The following is a 20,699-nucleotide window of genomic DNA, read 5'->3' as shown; positions in this document are numbered from 1 at the left end:
TTCCAAAATAAAAAAATAAAAATACAACACAAGGTTAAAATATTATGACTTACAAAAAGCGGGCGACATGAGTCACGAGGCTTGGCCCCACATATATATCCAATGGCCTTTTTCTGGAGTACAAACACTGAACTAAAAAATGAATTTGAACATGAACCTCAAAAGCACATTCCATATCGAAGGTGCCACTCGATAATCGCGAAGTATGCAGATCTGGCGATGGAGAAATTAAGACTGGTGGCAATAACCCTTAGGGCGTAGCAATAACTTGTCTATGGAAAGACCCAAAAACTTACTGAACGTTGGCATGGTGATGGCTTCATTATTTAAATATATATCATTTGTATTACATTTAAAATTAAGGATATTTGTTTTGAAAACATTAAATGTCAAAAAATTTGCATCACACCAGTCTTTTATTTTTAACAAATCTGCACGTATATTGGCCTCCATTTGAGAAACATCAGAGTCGTGCCAGAGGATGGTGGTATCATCGGCAAACAATGTAAATTTGCCAGTTACCTGTAGTTGTGGCACATCGTTCACATAAATGAGAAAAAGTAAAGGACCAAGTACTGATCCTTGCGGAACACCCACATTTATATTAAGTTCCTTAGAGATACCACCATTAAATTTGACAGCCTGGACACGATTTGATAAGTAGGAACGAAACCACTCAAGGGCAGTTCCTCTGAAACCATAGAGCTCCAGTTTCATCAGCAGCACTCTGTGACTCACGCAGTCAAATGCCTTGGACAACTCACAGAATACCGCTGCTGCAACTTCACCAACATTCAGTCGGTTGTACAGGTGCTCTAGAAAGCTAAAGATAGCATCATTTGTGCTCACAGACACACAATCAAACCATCCTCACCTTAACGAGCCGTTCCACTATCTTGGCTAAAGTAGGCAATAACGCTATAGGTCTAAAGTTAGTCAGGATAATAGGACAGTCGCCATCGCCACCCTTGTAAAGAGGAACAATCATTGCTCTTTTTAAGCACTCTGGGAAAACTCCAGACATAAATGAAAAGTTTAATTGACTCGGCCAAGACTTGCAAAGCAACAAGAGGTAAAACATAAAATATTTTAAGAGAAAGCCCATCCCAACCTGATGAACTCTTATTCTTAATATTAACCATTAACTGTTTAAGCTCTTCTACACTTGTGGGGGCAAAAAAGAAAGATTCGGCTACTACCACATTGCTGAGATAGCTCCTGGGATCTATTTTTTGTGAGAGATTGGCTGCAAGGCTACTATAGCAATATCACAGTAGAAGGAATTGAGGACATTGGAATCTAAGGTACTTGGAATAACCAAGACATTATTTTTGCCCCTAAGCTCATTTAAAATCTTCCAAGACTCCTTTGCTCTGTTGGAGAAATTATTTATCCTCCTTTGAAAGTAGGTCCACTTAGCCATTCTGATTGAGTTTCTGTAAATCTTGCGGTATCTGTTATAATAATTTAAAAATGTTGCATTGTTCATAGCTTATTTCCTAATGTAAAAAAGGGAGCGCATATTTTTCCCAGATACTCGTAAACCCTTAGTATACCAAGGTTTTCTATTTCGTTTCTTAATATTGACAGGAAAAGCAGTGTTAAAATTGTTTAATACTATTTGATAAAAGCTATGCAGTGGGTTAACAGTAGTCAGTAGTCAATACATTATTCCAACTTGAAATATTGCAAAGCAAAGAGACTTGACTTGTTATAAGGGACTGATGGCGCTAAAAACTAAACTTCTGAAATTAAAATTTTTGGTTAAACTCATTGAACGTACTTAAATCTTATATTTAAATTAAATATTATCTTGCTATCAACTATTCTGAATTTCTAACTTAATAAAACTAAACCCAAAAATCCCGAATAATAAAGTTTTAAATACAAATAAATTTTAAGGCCGGACCTGTGCAACTTTTCACGCTTGAGTGGCTGTGACTAAGGTCAGGCGTTTAACAAAATAGTACGTAGGCGCATGTAGTCAAATTTTACGAATCAAATGTATAAATTCTTTAAAAAATGCTTAAAACATTTATTTATTTAATGAAATGATTAAATATCGCTTAGAATATTACTTTATGACTCTTTCCACATAAAATTTTGCGATTTAAACATGCATGTCATGTGGCAATACAAGCAACACCGGCACACGGACTATTTGCGGTACATCAAAGATTCTAATAGATCTCTGAACTGAACTATACCTTAATGAAATAGCATTAAAGTGTACCGCTAAACTCGGGAGCGTTCAGTTGTAGTGCGTTAGAGAGATATTTATATTTGCGGAGTATCAGTCCGCAGCGACTAGCGGCGTGTCGAAAATCGTTTTTAGTAAATAATTATTTTATTGCTAAAAGGTATGTAAATATTGCCTATTTTCGATTTATTTACTAATAGTTTACTTTTGTTTAACCTTTAGAATGGCTTTGTATGAAAATGAGCAAGACACACTAGAAAAATTAATACCGGAATGTTTGGAAAATGACTTTGAAGAAGAATTGCCTCTGGATGAATCTGATGATGAAGAAGAACGCGTCGTCGAAACAGAGGTTTATGATCCTGATGGTGAACAGGATATTTCGGATACTGAAATTGAAGTAAATGAATACAATGAAGGTCCCTTTTTTATAGGCAAAGACAAGACCACAAAGTGGCGAAAGCATTGTCCTTCAAAAGCTGTCCGAAAATTTGGTTACGCATTTGCCTGGTCCCAAAGGAGATTTAAAAAATCAAACATCTTCAATAAAAATATGGCAGCACTTTTTTTCTGAAGAAATAGTAAATACCATTGTCCAGTATACAAACCAGCATATTGAATCCGTCCGTGGCAATTACTCACGCGAAAGAGATGCTAAACCCACAGAGTCTGTTGAATTGCTTGCTTTGATAGGTCTCTTTTATTTAGGTGGATTGTTAAAAAGCAGTCATTTAAATGCTGAAGATTTGTGGAAAACCGATGGCACTGGTGTTAAAATTTTTAGGCTTACAATGTCCTCACAAAGATTTCGCTTTTCATTAAGACATTTACGTTTTGACGATATGGAGACTCGTAAAACTTGTAGAGCCATAGACAATTTGGCGCCAATAAGGGCTGTTTTTGATAACTTCGTGCAAAAATGTAAATCTGGATTGACTCCATTTCACTATGTTACTGTGGATGAAAAACTAGAAGCCTTTCGCCAAGCAAACCGAATAAATATGGACTAAAAGTGTTCGCTATGTGTGACTCTAAGGTGTTTTATACATGTAGTATGTAAGTTTATGTGGGTAAACAACCTGAAGGCCCTTTTCAAGCTAGCAACTCTCCAGATGCTGTTGTACAAAGATTGTGCGAAATAATTAGAGATACTGGTAGGAATGTAACAATTGATAACTGGTTTACCAGTTACAGCCTTAAAGAGAATTTAAAGCAAAATTTTAGACTAACTTTAATAGGAACAGTAAGAAAAAATAAAAGAGAGCTTCCGATCGAATTTTCACAACCCATAAATCGTCGAGAAAAATCATCAATGTTTGGATTTGATGAAACCTGTACACTTGTATCCTATATACCCAAGAGGAGTAAAAATGTTTTGCTAATGTCCAGTTTACACAATGATGATGCTTTGGATTCTGAAAATGGAAAACCGGAGATCATTTCAATGTACAATCAAACTAAAGGAAGGGTCGATACGGTGGATAAGTTATATTCAGTTTATAATTGTGCCCGCGCTACTCGAAGATAGCCAATGGTCATATTTTATAGTATGTTAAATGTTGCCGGAATAAATTCATTAGTTGTGTACAGAGCTAATGATCCAGATGCAAAAATAAAGCGTAAAGAATTTTTACGTTAACTTTCATTCAAGCTTACTGAAGCTCAACTCAAAGCTCGTGTAGAGATTCCAAATATATTAAAAGTTACTAAACTTAGAATCCACGAGATCCTTGGAACAGAGACTTCAGAAAATCCAGTTGAAAATGTACCAAATCGACGCGGACGTTGTATTTTATCCGACAGAAAAAAAATCGTCCTACCCGATATTTTTGCAAAAAATGCAATGCAGCTGTATGCTTAGAGCATGCTATCACCACATGTCCAGATTGCTTTGAAACAGCTGAGTGGAAAAATTGACCTTTTAGTTTTAGGTTTTTTTAATCTCGTTTATTTTTTCTCTCTTGTATAATTACTCGCCAATTATGTTAAAATAAAAAACAAACAGTTGAAATAAATGTTACTAACGTTAAAATGTATTTTTTATTCAAATCAAAAATATTTTTAGCTTTTATTTTAAAAGAAATGATCTTTTTAGCTACAAGTGGTTGCTGCGGAGTCTGAGTCCGCAGCGACCACTATTTTTTTGAAAATGGGCGCGACCGCTGAAAGGTTAAAAATTTTAAATGGCAAGGGGTATCGAGTAATAGCTTGTTTAAAAGGTCTTTCAATATCTTTTATTTTGACGTTTGATTTTTTTAAATCGGTCGATTTGCTTTCGAGAAAATTTAAAAAAACTTTGTTTATCTTAATTTGTTCAGATAGAAAACAAAAACATGAAAATATCAGTTTTTATTTCAATAAGTGTTCAAAATGTTGCCCGTTTTTGGTCAAACAATGATATAGGCGATGTTCAAATTCCTGACGGATATTTTCAAAAACATGTTGTGGGATATCATGGCAGCTGTCGATAATGCCTTGACGAAGTTCATCCAAACTTTCAGGTTGGGGAGTAAACACAATAGATTTTAAATGACTTCATAGAAAAAAGTCTAACGGCGTTATATCAGGAGATCTAGCAGGCCCCCTTCGCCCTATCCATTTATCTGGAAACTTGTCGTCTAGCCATTGCCGAACGGGAAGAACATAGTGAGGAGGAGCGCGCCGCGCCGTCTTGCTGGAAATATGTTTCAGCCTCATCAAGTATAGGGTTTCCATCATCATCGATTTGGTTTTCAATGGATTCAGTGATAAGCGGATTGATGGTATTTTCCAACATATCCAAATAAATGTCTCCATTTAAATTTCCGTTAATAAATAATGGCCCAATCACTTTATTTCCTAAAATGCCTGCCCATACATTAATTTTTTGAGGGTACTGGGTATGCCCTTCTACAAATGCATGAGGATTTTCATTGCTCCACTATCTACAGTTATGCTTATTAACAAATCCTTTTAGATAAAATGTGCATTCATCGCTGAAGCAGATATTCTTTACATGAATAGTATTATCATTAATCGCTTCAGTCAATTTTTCACAAAACTCAACTCGCCTATCGAAATCGTCTTCGGTTAACTCTTGCAATATTTTTATTTTGAATGGATGAAATTTATGAAGTTTGGTAACTGTGTGAACAGAGCCTAATGAAATACCAGTGGCAGCAACAATTTTGCGTAATGAAGTATAAGGATTTATTTCAAAATGACCCAAAACTTCAACTTGAGCGGCTTCATCCAAAATTCGCCGATGATCACGTTTTTTATTTGCAACAGATCCAGTTTCAGTAAACTTAGTAACAAGGTCTAAAACATACCTATACGAAGTTATCTTCTCCGGATGTCTGGCGTTAAACGTGACGGCAGTTTGCCGAGCACTTTCTTTTTGGGCATCATAAATTAGAATAATTTCCACTCTTTCGGCTAGTGTGTAAACCATTTTGGAAGTAAAATCTTCAATTCAACAATATAGTTAGATAGATATAGTTAATGCCAGCACACCTACATCTACTAATTGTAACCCATCTACCTCAGTTGATGATAGAATTGAAAGACTAGAAAGAATGGTGGAGATTTTTGTAAAGCAAGGCGGACCATCGTCCGACATTAGGCGGCTAGCTGTAAGGAGCGATTGTATCCCAGAGTTTGATCCCGAAAATCAAAATTTATCAGCTGTTGTATGGCTAAAAAAAATAGACCAGATTAGAAATATTAATAACTGGGACGACGTAACCACCATATATCAGGTACAATCTCGTCTAAGAGGGATGGCCCGCAACTGGTACAATGGCTTGCAGCAATATCCGAGTTCTTGGATCGAGTGGAAGTCTTTAATTTCAACAACATTTCCAGATCATTTGGATTACGCAATGGCGTTAAGAAAAATGATGGGCAGAACTAAAGAAAGGGGTGAAACTATGACCAATTACTATTTTAATAAAATGGAATTGTTGCATACCTGCCAGATTACTGGAAGGAATGCTGTGTAGTGCATTATTGATGGAATTACCGATACAACCGTTCAAAATGGAGCACGAGCAGGCCGTTACGTTACGCCTGAAACTTTATACCAGGAATACTTGTCAACCTTACGTGAGGACAAGTACGTTGAGATACAGCCACCGAAAAGAATGTTAGGCTATCATAGTGCCAATAAAACGGATTACCGACATCGCGACCGCAAGTTACGAAAGGAAGAAGAACAAAAGAAACCTCCAAGTAGTGTACAGTGCTTCACTTGCAAGGGTATAGGGCATTATCAATCAAATTGCCCTAATAAAAGGATGGTTTGTAAGAATTGCAATTTATTGGGTCACGAAGCCAATACCTGCCGAGTCCAGGTAGCAAAACTAAAGAATCGTCCAGACCAACAACCGGGTAATTATTTCGTTGATTGTATAATTAACGGCAATGCTAAACGTGGTTACGTTGATTCTGGTTGTGGTGCCGTTACGATAAAACAGTCAGACGTTAATAAATTAGGTTTAATCTCTAAACCAGCTTGGTTACGTGGTTTTGGTGGTAGTACCGTTTATGTTAACAGTAAAATTATAGCCGACTTAACAGGGGACCTAGCTTCTGTTAAGGTGGAAGCATTGGTGGTTCCTGATCATGTTCAAAATGTAGCTATTATTGTAGGGCAACCATTTATAAATAACGAAAAAGTTACGGTAGTTATTCGTAATAATCAGGTTATGTTATTCAATAACAATAATAAAGACATAGTGTCGAATTTTAATATTTTGCCACCACAAAAAGTACCTCTTTATGCAGCCGAAACCACTGTAATACCGTCTCATCATATAGGTCATATACAAGTAATTAACGATAAAAGTCAAGGCGACATTTTTATTGATTTGCAATATCGAAATATTCCCCATCAACAACATATTATTCCACGTTGTGTTACGCATTTGGATGAATATTGTTACGTTCCTATATTAAACTCATCGGATCAAGATATTTGTTACGAAAAGGGCAAAGTAGTAGTTAGGGCTTACACTTGTTACGAAGAAGCATATACTTTTGTCCCTATTTTAAATACTGAAGTTACGAAATTCAGCAAATTTTCTGTACAGACATTTCTGTAAGACATTAAAAATCAAACAAATTCTAATCTTTCTTAAGATGATTTTAATATTTTATTAGACCTTCTTAATGAATATCGCGATTGTTTTGCTACAAATATTAATGAGTTAGGAAAAACAAATTCAGCAAAAATTACAATATCTTTAACGGATAACGTTCCTATAACCCATCAACCCTATCGTATGGCTTTTACTGAAAGAGAAATTGTTAGAGGTGTAGTTGCAGATCTTATGGAAAATGACATAATTTGAGACTCGTCCTTACCTTATGCAAGCCCTGTGTTGTTAGTAAAAAAAAAAGAAAAATGGTGAGCCACGAATGTGTATTGACTATAGGGCCTTAAACCGTAAAACTGTTAAGGATAAATATCCATTACCCAGGAAAGATGACCTTTTAGACTCACTTAAAGGGAGTTTTTATTTTACAACTCTGGATCTGGCATCTGGATATCATCAGATTCCTATAGATGAAGAGTCAGTTCCAAAGACCGCTTTCATAATACCAGATGGTCATTATGAGTTTTTACGGTCTTTAAGGTTTGAAACGGCAATGGCATATTTAGACGACGTATTAATTCCGTCTGTTGGTTACACCAGATGGTTTTTTTGCAAGTTAAAGGATGTCCTCAGTATTTTTAGAGAAGCTGGTCTAACGCTTAGACTAAATAAATGCCATTTTCTTCAGGAAAATATTGAGTATTTAGGGCATGAAGTATCTCGTTTAGGTATTCGTCCTGGCGCAGAGAAAATAAAAGCGGTAGCTGAGTTTCCAATACCCAAAAATGTCCACGATGTTAGGAGATTTCTAGGTTTAGCTAGCTATTTCAGGAAGTTTATTAAAGGATTTGCTTCAATTGCCAGACCAATTTCTAGTCTTACTAAGAAAAACTCAGTGTTCGTCGCACGTCGCACATTAATCTGCGTTTAAAGATTTAAAAAGGCGCCTTGTAGAGAGACCCATTTTAGCTATTTATAATAGAGAAGCAGAAACCGAAGTTCATTGTGATGCTAGTAAGATTAGTTTGGGAGCGATATTGTTTCAACAGCAACAAGATAGTAGCTTAAAACCTATTCAATACTTTAGTTGTAGCACGACAGTAGCACCCAGGATGAACACAAATATCATTCCTATGAGTTGGAAACGTTGGCATTAGTTGAGGCAATAAAAAAGTTTAGAATATACCTTTTAGGTAATAAATTTAAAGTTGTTACGGACTGTAATTCACTACGTCACACATTAATGAAAAGAGATTTAATTTCACGTATTGCAAGATGGTGGCTTAGTATGCAAGAATTCGACTTTGATATTGAATATCATGCGGGTACTAAAATGGTACACGTGGACGCTTTGAGTAGAGGTCCAATACAGAACATTGACGTTTTAAATGCTAATGTCTCTAAAAAAGGTTGGGTATTATCTGCACAACTTCAAGATGACCGTTGTCGCCATTTGACAGATACGTTGTCAGGAAAAACGTCGAACAGTAATAAAGATAACGAAATTCGCAAGAATTACTGTTTAAAAGACAATCGGCTATATAGGATAACACATGGAGGACAAAAATGGGTCATACCAAATTCATCAAGACGATGAATTGTGAGTCCTATATTAGAAGACCGACGAAAAATGTGTTTCGTCTTCTGAATTTGTTTATAATATAGGTAACTAATTAAGTTTTTTTTTGTTTTTTTTTTAGTGAATCTAGCTTCACGAGGTCGTGAAGTGTAGTTAGGAAGGCCGACTGTAACCCATTACACAGATGGTGCCAGCCTGTTTTTAATTCTACCTAATGGCCATCCAGGGCCCTGGGAAAAGCAAACAAGCCCAAACAGATTACAAAGGGGTCTTTAGAGAACCGATAAGATAACACGATGCACCCTATCATAAACCACCCAGAAAAACAAAGTGGCATCACGTCTTCTTGGCCGGGTTTTTGGAAGGTTTTAGTTAGTCGATTTGCGGCATTATTATCCGTCGGTCTCTAAGTGCTCGTTATAGTATTTCTTTATTTATTAAAATAATATTTTGTTCTCAAAACTTTATTTGTTTTATTTACATCGATCACAATAAATTCTAGACATTTAAAAAAAAATTAGTATTAGAAAGAAAAAACAAAACAGATTCTGTTCTAGCAGATATAATAAATTAATTAATATTTTAGAGAGTGTAATATAATATTTTTATAAACATAATCCTTATAACTATTAAGTCACTGACAGTAATTTGTTTTAAAATAAAGTCTTTGTTCACCTAATTTTACTTACTACAAAACTTTTAACAAATAATTTTATAGATATGTTATAAAACAATTATGAAGCAACTAAATAACAAATTTTGCTTATTACAATATAGTTATATAAGATTGTTTTATAAATGCTTTATATCAAATTACTTATTGCATTATAAAAATATTTTATTAAACTGTCACATAGTTATCTATAAAACTTTATTATAAAATAAGGTTTGTTTATAAGACAGAATTATCTTAATTAAAGCCGTTAAGTAATATTTTATTGTTCAATGTGCTCTTAATATATAACTAATATAAAATAATTTTGTTTCGTAGTAGACTTTGTGTGCTACTTGGGTGATAACATCAATTAAACTAGACCATATGATATGTGCGATTCTAGTATGTTGCTGGTAAAGGTTATATTATTTATAAAATTGTCAAAAAATAATATGGCCTGCATTATTAGTTAATAAGCCATCGATTTTTAAATAACTATGAAATAATATATAATTTAACTGTGGTAAAAAAGTTGATATTTAAGTTAAGTCTTTAAGATAGATCTTTATAGATCTTTAAGTCTTTAAGATACAAACTTAAATTGATGCCTAGTGGGCGCTAAAGAGATCCAAAGCAGAACATTTTTCCTTTCATTTTAGACTAATCCAGGGCTGTGATGACTAGAAGCTTAAGTATTTAAAATGTTAAAGTATCATTACAAAAAAATGCTATTGCATAAATTTTCAAAATATTTAGATTTGTGTAAAGCTTTCTGCATAGATTAAAATAATCAATTTTTATCATTCTCGAGAAAATGAGTTCAGCTGAAACTGTCACTTTAATTAAACACCAGAAACGTACTTTAAGAATATTTTTATCATATGTGACTAATCTCGTTCGAAAGATACAATTTATCCAATCACTTGATAAGATGACTAATAAAAAGTTCAAATGTTAATTATTATTATTTCCCTTTGAACATTTAAATTGAAAATTGAAATTTAATTAGGGATTATGATTGTATTTAAGAAATTTAGATAAAATTCTAACATCCTAAGTGCATATATAAGAAGGCAATCGATTGAATTGGGTTAGTTACAACTCATCTGTTCTCCAGATTTGAGGAAAACAAAATCAGCATGGTGCAGTTGGAAGGTACATACCAGTTCGTCTCTGAGCAGGGTTACAAAGACTATTTGAAGACTTTTGGTAAGTCAAAAAAACTTTCAAAATAGCTTAAAGTTCATTGAAACCTGCTATAGGTGTTTCCGATGAAACGGTGGAAAAGATGGCGACTTCTACTGAACCAATAGTCATCTCTTCCGTCACTAGTGACAGTATTACCATTAATTATGGTACTGACGATCATGTTCTACCTTTGGGAAAATATACTGAAATTCTTTTGGCCGCAGGAAGACCAGTTAAGGTAAATTGTTTCTTTTTTTTAATGCTTAAAAATGCAGAAAGCATTTTTTTTAATATGAACTTTGTTACTAGGTGACCCCCACTGTGAATGGAGACACTATAACCATGAACAGCGTCTTCGGAACAAAGCCTGAAATTACCGAGGAAAAAGTTTTAAAGGTTACAGACTCTGGATTGACATCTGTTAGTGATTTTCTGGGTAATTTTGACTTAAGATGTTAATATTTTTTTGTTGTTTTCAGACTTTAACCAACTCCAGAGGAGGAAAAGCCGTACGTAACTACAAGAGAGCTTAAGTTTAATTTGCATATTTTTTTTTAAATAAATTTTTTAATGAAAAATATATAATGAGGTTTTATTGGATCTCTAGAACAATCTGCATAATTTTTATAAAGAAAAACAACATTTAACCGTTAACCTTATAAAAAATAGAGAAAACGAAAAATTATTATTCTATAAAAAAAAAATAAAAATCCGCAGTTCTGAATAGGTTTCTATCAATCTGACTCACTAAAAATATTTTCATAAAATAATATTTCTAACTAAAAATTAATTATGAAGAACTAATACAAAAAAAGTACTACAATATTAGAAAAAGTTTAAAGAAATAAAATAAAGTTACAAAAATAAATGAAATAGGACATCCAGAACTAAAGCCTATACAGGGTGCCTCCGATTAAGTCAGCACTATTGGTATCTTTGTTAATATTTAAGATACAGGGTCGGTTAAATTAGCAAACTAGTAGGATTTTTTCTGTTGATTAAAATGGTGAAAACAGAAAAAAAATTGAACATTGCATTTTCGAGAAAATGTGAAAAATGTACTTTTCTTAAATTGAATCTTCTGTATATTTTTACATAAATCAAAAGATAATAATTTTCTTAATAAAAAAGTTTTTTTACACTAATAGCCTAAATCTAAAAATAACAAAGTTATAGCGATATTAATAATTTTGTCAAATTTAGGCAAGTTGGCTTTGAAATAAATAACATTAGGTAAAACTACTAATTTGCAATAAATGAGCAAAACCATCGCCATCTTATTCAATACATTTCTGAGCACACTTAAGCACACGTCTTGTAGCTTTTAAGATTGATCTTCTATCTATTGATCCAATTATTTGCCTAATATGTGTTTGAAGTTCATCAACGGTTCTGTATTTTTTTATGCACTTCATTTTTTATGTAACCCCAAAAATAAAAATCTAAAGAGGTTAGGTCTGGTTACCTAGGTGGCCAACGAATCGGGCCACGTGTCGCAATCCATTTATCGTCATACAGACTATTAGGTAATATTCTTACATCATTTAGTTATTGGGGAGGTGCTCCATCCTGTTGAAAATAGATTTGTTGCCGTCTCTCCAAGTTAACATTATCCAAATAATCTTCCAGCGCTCCAGATAATATGAGATCAACATATCTCCTTCCAGTCAAAGTGCCATCATAAAACACAGATCCTATTACTTGGCTTCCTATTAAGCCGCACCAAACGTTTATACTATATTGATTTTGAGGATTTCTGGAATCAGTAAGGAAAAGATTTTCTTGGGACCAATAGTGTACATTTTTACGGGTAAACATATCTTTGTTTGAAAAATTAGCTTCATCGCTCCAAATTATACGGTTTAAAATATTATCATTAGCTTCATATGTATTACGTAATCAGTTGCAAAAAGCAAGTCTTGTTTCGTTATCGCCAGGCAATAATGTTTGTACTGGTCGATGCTTATATGTCACAAATTTGTGTTTCTTTAAGACCCGCAAAACTGTTACTAAGCTCACACCGTAAGTTCTTGCGAAATCTTTAATTGAGTTTTCCATATGAGCTTCAAAATATGCCAAAATAGAAATTTTAACATCCTCGCTTACTATAAATTGGTTCCTTCTTCTAGTTCTTTCAAACACGTTTTCGTTACTTACCTAAATTTTCTGTAGAGAAATAAAAAGTATCTACGGTTTGGCAAATTACGAGTCTGGAATCTCTGGTGGTACTCTTCTAGCGCTCTGTCACTATTTTTTCGACATACAAGGTAACATTCTAACATATCACATTTTTCAATATGCGTAAAAGGCATTTTACTAATTTAGATTTTACAAAAATCACAAACTTTGCTAACATGTAACTGTCAGTATTTCTTTATTTAATAAAATCTCTACGGCTACTGTCATTTTATTATTCAAACAATGATTTATTTGTTTTGCTCTCAAAAAGTTCAAGGCCAACTTGCCTAAATTTGACAAAATTATTAATATCGCTATAACTTTGTTATTTTTAGGTTTAGGCTATTCGTATAAATAAACTTTTTTATTAAGAAAATTATTATCTTTTGATTTATGTAAAAATATACAGGGGATTCCATTTAACAAAAGTACATTTTTCACATTTTCTCGAAAACGCGAGGTTCAATTTTTTTTCTGTTTTCACCATTTTAATCAACAGAAAAATTCCTACTAGTTTGCTAATTTAACCGACCCTGTATCTTAAATATTAACAAAGATACCAATAGTGCCGACTTAAACGGAGGCACCCTGTATAACGGAAACATTTATTGACTTTTATGAACGGTTTGAAAGAATAGTCTTATATAGATTTAGCAATATAGATTTTAGAATAGCAATATAGATTTAGATGTGAAATCGCTGTAGTACAACTAAATTCAGCACGAAAGTAAACTTCGACGGAATAGGTCGTCAAAATGTTTATTGTTCCGAAAGTCCGCGAACAATCCTAACATACAGATGAAAAATTTCGTTTGTATCTTTGTTTTTAATAATTAGTATGAAAATTTTTAACGCTAATAAAGTGTTGACAATATTTACCAGATGAGAACATAGAAAAGGACATAATTTAATAAGCGAAATACTCAAGCTGTCGAAAACCGGGGATGTATTTCTCATTTTAACAAGCATTTCTGGGCAACATTGCTTTAATTTCATGTTTAAAGTTGGATAGAGAGGTAGCAGATTTTAAATCACTAGAGAGAGCATCGAAAGTTTTAATAACATTATAGCTAAACGATTTTGTAAACTTTCATTCAGAATTGACAAGACTATTTCCAAGCAACACATCATATATTATTATCGTTAAATATATGTTTATTCAATGATGTTTTTATTAAATTTTTGGTTTTCATATATTTATCATATCATTATTATTTATAAGCGTATATGGTCAAGATATATTTATTAAACTGTAGAATATACGTATATCATATATTATTCTGTATACAAATAAGAGAAAATTTTGGCATTTAAAAAAATTGACACGGGATTTATACAGGGTGGTTCAAAATTCACTACATAAATTTTAAGGGCGTATTCCTGAGGTCAAAATAAGACTTTTTTTTCCTATAAACATAGGTCCTAAAATGCACCCCCTTTAAGCTACAGCCATCTTTTCTTTTTTCCTAGAATTTTAGTTGGCGACACTTATTTAGACTTTCTACAGCACCATTTAAATGGTTTACTAGACAATGTACCTTTAAATGTGCGAGCGAACATGTGGTTTATGCATGACGGTGCCCTCCCTCATTTCCATATAACAGTGCGTGACTATTTAAACTTTGTGTTTCCTGAGAGATGGATAGGTAGAGCAGGCCCAATACCATGGCCTCCACGCTCGCTCCCCGGACTGCAATCCTCTGGATTTTTTTTTCTGCGAATATGTAAAAAGCCTTGTCTATAATCCTGGTCAAATGCCCTCGCTCGAGGTCCTAAGGCAAAGAATTATTGATGCCTTTCAAACAATAAGAGAAACTCCCGGAATTGTAGAGCGAGTAAGACAATCTATGAGAAGACGAATGGAGAGTTGTATTGCAGCGGGGGGTGCGCATTTCGAGCACTTTTTATAAATAAAAATATTTGTTTCTCAGAAGTTTATTGTTTATTTAAAAAATAATTTATTATTATGTTAATAAATGTTAAATAATTTTTTAACCAATTTTTGTATTTTTTAAAAACCGTCATTCTTTAATGTAAATAATTGTTCATCAATTTATTGAAAAAACCTTAGTAACAAAGATTCAACAATAGCAAAACCAGTCTACCTATTTATTGTTAAATGTTGTGCCGCTTAAAAAATGTCCTAAAACAAATAGCCACAGCCTACTACTTAATATTATCTGTTTAAATTTTAATTATTACGTTATTGGTAGCCTTTTATTAATCGGTGATTTTCTCAAAAACTATTCGTATTATCAAAAAAATGCAAGAGACATAAAATTTAGATTTTTGTATGGTGTAGCTTAATTTAAAAAAAAAATGTATTCGTACATAAAATTTTTTGGCCGTCAAAAGTGTGCACCCCCTCAGTTTACCCCTTAAAATTAGTTTTACGCCTTTTCTAAGATAAAGAGTAAATAGACCGCCTAAAATAACGAGGCTATTCCAAATTTCGTTAAATTTGATGCAAAACTGTAGACACAGTTTTAAAAAATCGATTTTTTTTACACTTCTTGCGATGGCTGTAGCTTGAAGGGGGTGCATTTTAGGACCCATGTTTATAGGAAAAGAAAGTCTTATTTTGACCTCAGGAATACGCCCTTAAAATATATGTAGTGAATTTTAAAACACCCTGTATAACTCGATTGCTAAACTCGATTTTTTATCTCCAACCTTTGATGAAATGACCTCGATATCACATATAGTGTAATAATGGCATATCATACACAGGGTAATCTAGAAAAACGTAGGAAATTCAATAACGTATATGGAACACAATAATTATACCAAATAAGATGTACAAATAAAAAAAACTCAAGAATACAAATTTGCTCAAAACTAAACAAGGATTTAAAAAATTAAATTTATTCTAGAAAAATTCAGTAGTGTGGTTTTTTTTAATAAAAAATATTTACCATAAGCGCCTTATGGACGACACTGGTAAAATTTTTTTTCTTGTACGCCAAAAAATGCACAAAATACATCCGCAAATTTAAAAGAAAAATTATCTACATTGGCAGAAAAGTTATTTAAAAAAAAACTTTTTTTTTAAGTTTTAACACTCTGTAGATCCGATAGTAAGACGTTTAGAACATACCTTCATATAAAAAACCCGCACAGACACCCGGTATGATATACCACAATTTAAGCTTAATTATATATTTCATATGAACAATTATTTAACGACTAAAATAAAGGTTTTACACAGGTTTTATATAAGTATAAATTCAACGTTTCATACTACTACCACTACTAGAAGATGTACCACTATAAAGCCATAAGGTGGAACATGTGGTTTATGCAAGACGGAGCGCCGCCATACTTTTCTCTAACATTTTCCTCACCGGTGAATTGGGCATGGCAGTGAATTTGTTTGGCCACCCAGAAGTCCAGGCTTAAACCCTCTAGACTTCTCAATATGGTCACACATGAAGGACATGGTTTACAAAGATACAATTAATTCCATCGAAGAATTACGGCAGAAAATTCAAGAAGCTGTTAATATTATTAAAAATAATCGACAAATGTTATTTAATATTCAAAGATCTTTAAGGAGAGGCTTTACAAAGTGTATTGAAGTGAAAGGCGGGTATTTTGAGCATTTACTATGAAGTTTTCTTTTAATATTGTTACTGATTATTATTTGTTATCTTTACCTCTTCACCCAGCATAGTAGTAATTTAAAAGAATAAACTCCTATTAAGCCAATGTATTAACGGTGGCTTAGGATTCTTTACGCTGAATGTTTAAAATGCAACTTAAAAACTGATAGAGTTACATGAAATAAACAAGAGTACCTTTTTTATTTAAAATTGAACTGCCTTTTAGATTTTCTAGTCGTTTTAGCCAACTGATTAGGCAAAAAATATATGTTGTAATTTACCTAAATAACAGGGTGTAACTAACGCCCTGTATAAATAATGCTAAATTAACCACAAAATTCGTAATTTTCATGTCAAAACACATAAAGTCGCCAATTTTCAAGACTATACTGCTTAAAATCACAAAATTATTAAGAAATTTCAAATTAAAATTTCAACTTTAACTACCCTGTATCTCGTAAACCTGCAACATTTATATAAGACATATTAAGCTCAATCGCCATATTTTGGTGTGTAGTATCTGCAGTTCAGAGATTGCCCATTCTTAATGAATCACGCTGTATAGCATACTTAAATGTTTAACTATTATCAAATAATAATTGTATATTATTAACATGTAATAAATCTTCTTGTTATACGTGAATAACATAAACATATCTAATATTAAATTCCTTAACTGAACCTAATCTGAACTCTTTGCAAACTATGTTTTTCCTTTCGATGTGCATGCCAGTATCCTGTGTTTCATTTTGGATGAGATTGCACGGTATCTCTGTCATTTTTTAAGATATAGCTTTGTGGTTTTCGCGTATCACTTTTTTCTAAAACTTTTAAAGCCACAAACAGAAATATTTTAACTACTTTTGTTCCTGAAATACAGGGCAGGGCGAAAATGAAAATTCTCACTTTTGGAGATGTTATTATTTCTCAGGCCCTATATAGGATAGAAAAAAAAATTAAAAATGCTTATAATAGATATTTTTATATATAAGTTAGTGGCGTATTTAAAAAATGTTTAGAGCACTGTTTTTCAGGTTAAGCACAATTTTGGTATTTTTTTAAATTTATTGAATTGTATTGACTCTGTGTCCATAAATGCAAAAAACAAAACGTTTTTTATGCACGTTCAAGTTTTATGCATGTGTGAAAAAATTCATGGCCTACTATTAAAAAAACAAACATATATATGGATTTTTCTGATTTTTGAAGCTAAAATTTACTTACGATTAGGTTCTGAAACATCAATGTATTTAGAAAAAAAATGCAAAAATTTGACATTAGAATATATAGAGTGTTCCATTTAAAAAATACCAAGTTTGTACCCAATCTTAAAAACAGTGTTCTAAAAATTTTTTTAAAATACGCCAATCTAAATATCTATTATAAGCAGTTTTCATTTTTTATTACCTTATGCAGGACCTGAGAAACAATAACATCTCGAAAAGTGAACATTTTCGTTTTCACCTTGAATTTCAGGAACAAAAGTAGTTGGAATATTTCTGTTCGTGGCTTTAAAAGTTTTAGAAAAAAGTAGTACAGGTTCGCGAAAGCCGCAAAGCTATATCTTAAAAAATTCTTTTAAACAATATTTGAAATTCTTTTATGAAAACTCTTGATTTATATTATAGTTTATTGCAATAACTCAACCTTAGCTCACTACTGATCCCTATTTTTTTTTAGAAATTTCAGTAAGTTCGCTAACCTTATTAGTACTATTGATAGCTTCTCCTTCATCATTATCGATATCTGATATGTCAGTATTCTGACCAATTTCTAATGTTTTAGGTTGATAAATGTCCTCTGATGAACACAACGATCTAATTACCTCACTAATACTTGAATTTGAATGACCGATTTTTAATAATATGGTTTTTAAAATATTCTGCTTTACTTTTCTTTTTAAATTTCCCGATGTTTTGCCAAGAATAAATTCTAGACATTTAAAAAAAAATTAGTATTAGCAAGAAAAAACAAAACAGATTCTGTTCTAGCAGATATCATAAATTAATTAACATTTTAGAGAGTGTAATATAATATTTTTATAAACATAATCCTTATAACTATAAAGTCACTGACAGTAATGTGTTTTATAATAAAGTCTTTGTTCACCTAATATTACTTACTACAAAACTTTTAACAAATAATTTTATAGATATATTATAAAACAATTATGAAGCAACTAAATAACAAATTTTGCTTATTACAATATAGTTATATAAGATTGTTTTATAAATGCTTTATATCAAATTACTTATTGCATTATAAAAATATTTTATTAAACTGTCATATAGTTATCTATAAAACTTTATTATAAAATAAGGTTTGTTTATAAGACAGAATTATCTTAATTAAAGCCGTTAAGTAATATTTTATTGTTCAATGTGCTCTTAATATATAATTAATATAAAATAATTTTGTTTCGTAGTAGACTTTGTGTGCTACTTGGGTGATAAAATCAATTAAACTAGACCATATTATATGTGCTATTCTAGTATGTTGCTTTACTAGTTGGTAAAGGTTATATTATTTATAAAATTGTCAAAAAATAATATGGCCTGCATTATTAGTTAATAAGCCATCGATTTTTAAATAACTTTGAAATAATATATAATTTAACTGTGGTAAAAAAGTTGATATTTAAGTTATCTAGGTCTTTAAGATACAAACTTAAATTGATGCCTAGTGGGCGCTAAAGAGATCCAAAGCAGAACATTTTTCCTTTCATTTTAGACTAATCCAGGGCTGTGATGACTAGAAGCTTAAGTATTTAAAATGTTAAAGTATCATTACAAAAAAATGCTATTGCATAAGTTTTCAAAATATTTAGATTTGTGTAAAGCTTTCTGCATAGATTAAATTAATCAATTTTTATCATTCTCGAGAAAATGAGTTAAGCTGAAACTGTCACTTTAATTAAACAACAGAAACGTCCTTTAAGAATATTTTTATCATATGTGATTAATCTCGTTCGAAAGATACAATTTATCCAATCACTTGATAAGATGACTAATAAAAGTTCAAATGTTAATTATTAATATTTCCCTTTGAACGTTTAAATTGAAAATTGAAATTTAATTAGGGATTATGATTGTATTTAAGGAATTTAGATAAAATTCTAACATCCTAAGTGCATATATAAGAAGGCAATCGATTGAATTGGGTTAGTTACAACTCGTCTGTTCTCCAGATTTTAGAAAAACAAAATCAGCATGGTGCAGTTGGAAGGTACATACCAGTTCGTCTCTGAGCAGGGTTACAAAGACTATTTGAAGACTTTTGGTAAGTCAAAAAAACTTTCAAAATAGCTTAAAGTTCATTGAAACCTGCTATAGGTGTTTCCGATGAAACGGTGGAAAAGATGGCGGCTTCTACTGAACCAATAGTCATCTCTTCCGTCACTAGTGACAGTATTACCATTAATTATGGTACTGACGATCATGTTCTACCTTTGGGAAAACATACTGAAATTCTTTTGGCCGCAGGAAGACCAGTTAAGGTAAATTGTTTCTTTTTTTTAATACTTAAAAATGCAGAAAGCATTTTTTTTAATATGAACTTTGTTACTAGGTGACCCCCACTGTGAATGGAGACACTATAACCATGAACAGCGTCTTCGGAACAAAGCCTGAAATTACCGAGGAAAAAGTTTTAAAGGTTACAGACTCTGGATTGACATCTGTAAGTGATTTTCTGGGTAATTTTGACTTAAGATGTTAATATTTTTTTGCTGTTTTCAGACTTTAACCAACTCCAGAGGAGGAAAAGCCGTACGTAACTACAAGAGAGCCTAAGTTTAATTTGCATATTTTTTTTTAAATAAATTTTTTAATGAAAAATATATAATGAGGTTTTATTGGATCTCTAGAACAGTCTGCATAATTTTTATAAAGAAAAACAACATTTAATCGTTAACCTTATAAAAAATAGAGAAAACGAAAAATTATTATTCTATTGAAAAAAATAAAAATCCGCAGTTCTGAATAGATTTCTATCAATCTGACCCAATAAAAATATTTTCATAAAATAATATTTCTAACTAAAAATTAATTATGAAGAACTAATACAAAAAAAGTACTACAATATTAGAAAAAGTTTAAAGAAATAAAATAAAGTTACAAAAATAAATGAAATAGGACATCCAGAACTAAAGCCTATACAGGGTGCCTCCGATTAAGTCGGCACTATTGGTATCTTTGTTAATATTTAAGATACAGGGTCG

General features: G+C 32.0%; 2 protein-coding genes across 5 annotated transcripts in view; one reads left to right on the top strand and one right to left on the bottom strand.

Moving 5' to 3' along the window:
* Nucleotides 1-20,699, bottom strand: part of LOC126747943 (G-protein coupled receptor dmsr-1-like) — a 518,114-nt gene that overhangs the window by 165,534 nt on the left and 331,881 nt on the right. The window lies entirely within an intron of this gene.
* Nucleotides 10,572-20,323, top strand: LOC126747996 (uncharacterized). Of its 3 annotated transcripts, none has more exons than XM_050457016.1 (4): nt 10,572-10,721; nt 10,775-10,938; nt 11,010-11,120; nt 11,180-11,285. In XM_050457016.1, the coding sequence occupies exons 1-4, from the start codon at nt 10,652-10,654 to the stop codon at nt 11,231-11,233; spliced, it is 399 nt and encodes a 132-aa protein (XP_050312973.1). In that variant the 5' UTR covers nt 10,572-10,651; the 3' UTR covers nt 11,234-11,285. The 3 variants fall into 3 exon arrangements, with proteins under 3 accessions (XP_050312973.1, XP_050312965.1, XP_050312957.1); XM_050457008.1 differs by lacking the exons at nt 10,775-10,938; nt 11,010-11,120; nt 11,180-11,285 and adding exons at nt 19,813-19,976; nt 20,048-20,158; nt 20,218-20,323 and having other exon boundaries at nt 10,574-10,721; XM_050457000.1 differs by lacking the exons at nt 10,572-10,721; nt 10,775-10,938; nt 11,010-11,120; nt 11,180-11,285 and adding exons at nt 19,598-19,759; nt 19,813-19,976; nt 20,048-20,158; nt 20,218-20,323.

This window comes from Anthonomus grandis, chromosome 2 (assembly GCF_022605725.1).
Source record: "Anthonomus grandis grandis chromosome 2, icAntGran1.3, whole genome shotgun sequence".
Classification (NCBI taxonomy): Eukaryota; Metazoa; Arthropoda; class Insecta; order Coleoptera; family Curculionidae; genus Anthonomus; species Anthonomus grandis.
Note: the sequence above shows the minus strand (reverse complement) of the source record. Positions and strands in the feature narration are given on the sequence as shown.

Bases quoted from the DNA above. Each gene is read 5' to 3' on its own strand.
- LOC126747996 (XM_050457008.1), top strand. From the start codon at position 10,652: ATGGTGCAGTTGGAAGGTACATACCAGTTCGTCTCTGAGCAGGGTTAC. The intron at 10,722-19,812 runs GTAAGTCAAAAA...AACCTGCTATAG, and splicing joins AGACTATTTGAAGACTTTTG to GTGTTTCCGATGAAACGGTG. The intron at 19,977-20,047 runs GTAAATTGTTTC...CTTTGTTACTAG, and splicing joins CCGCAGGAAGACCAGTTAAG to GTGACCCCCACTGTGAATGG.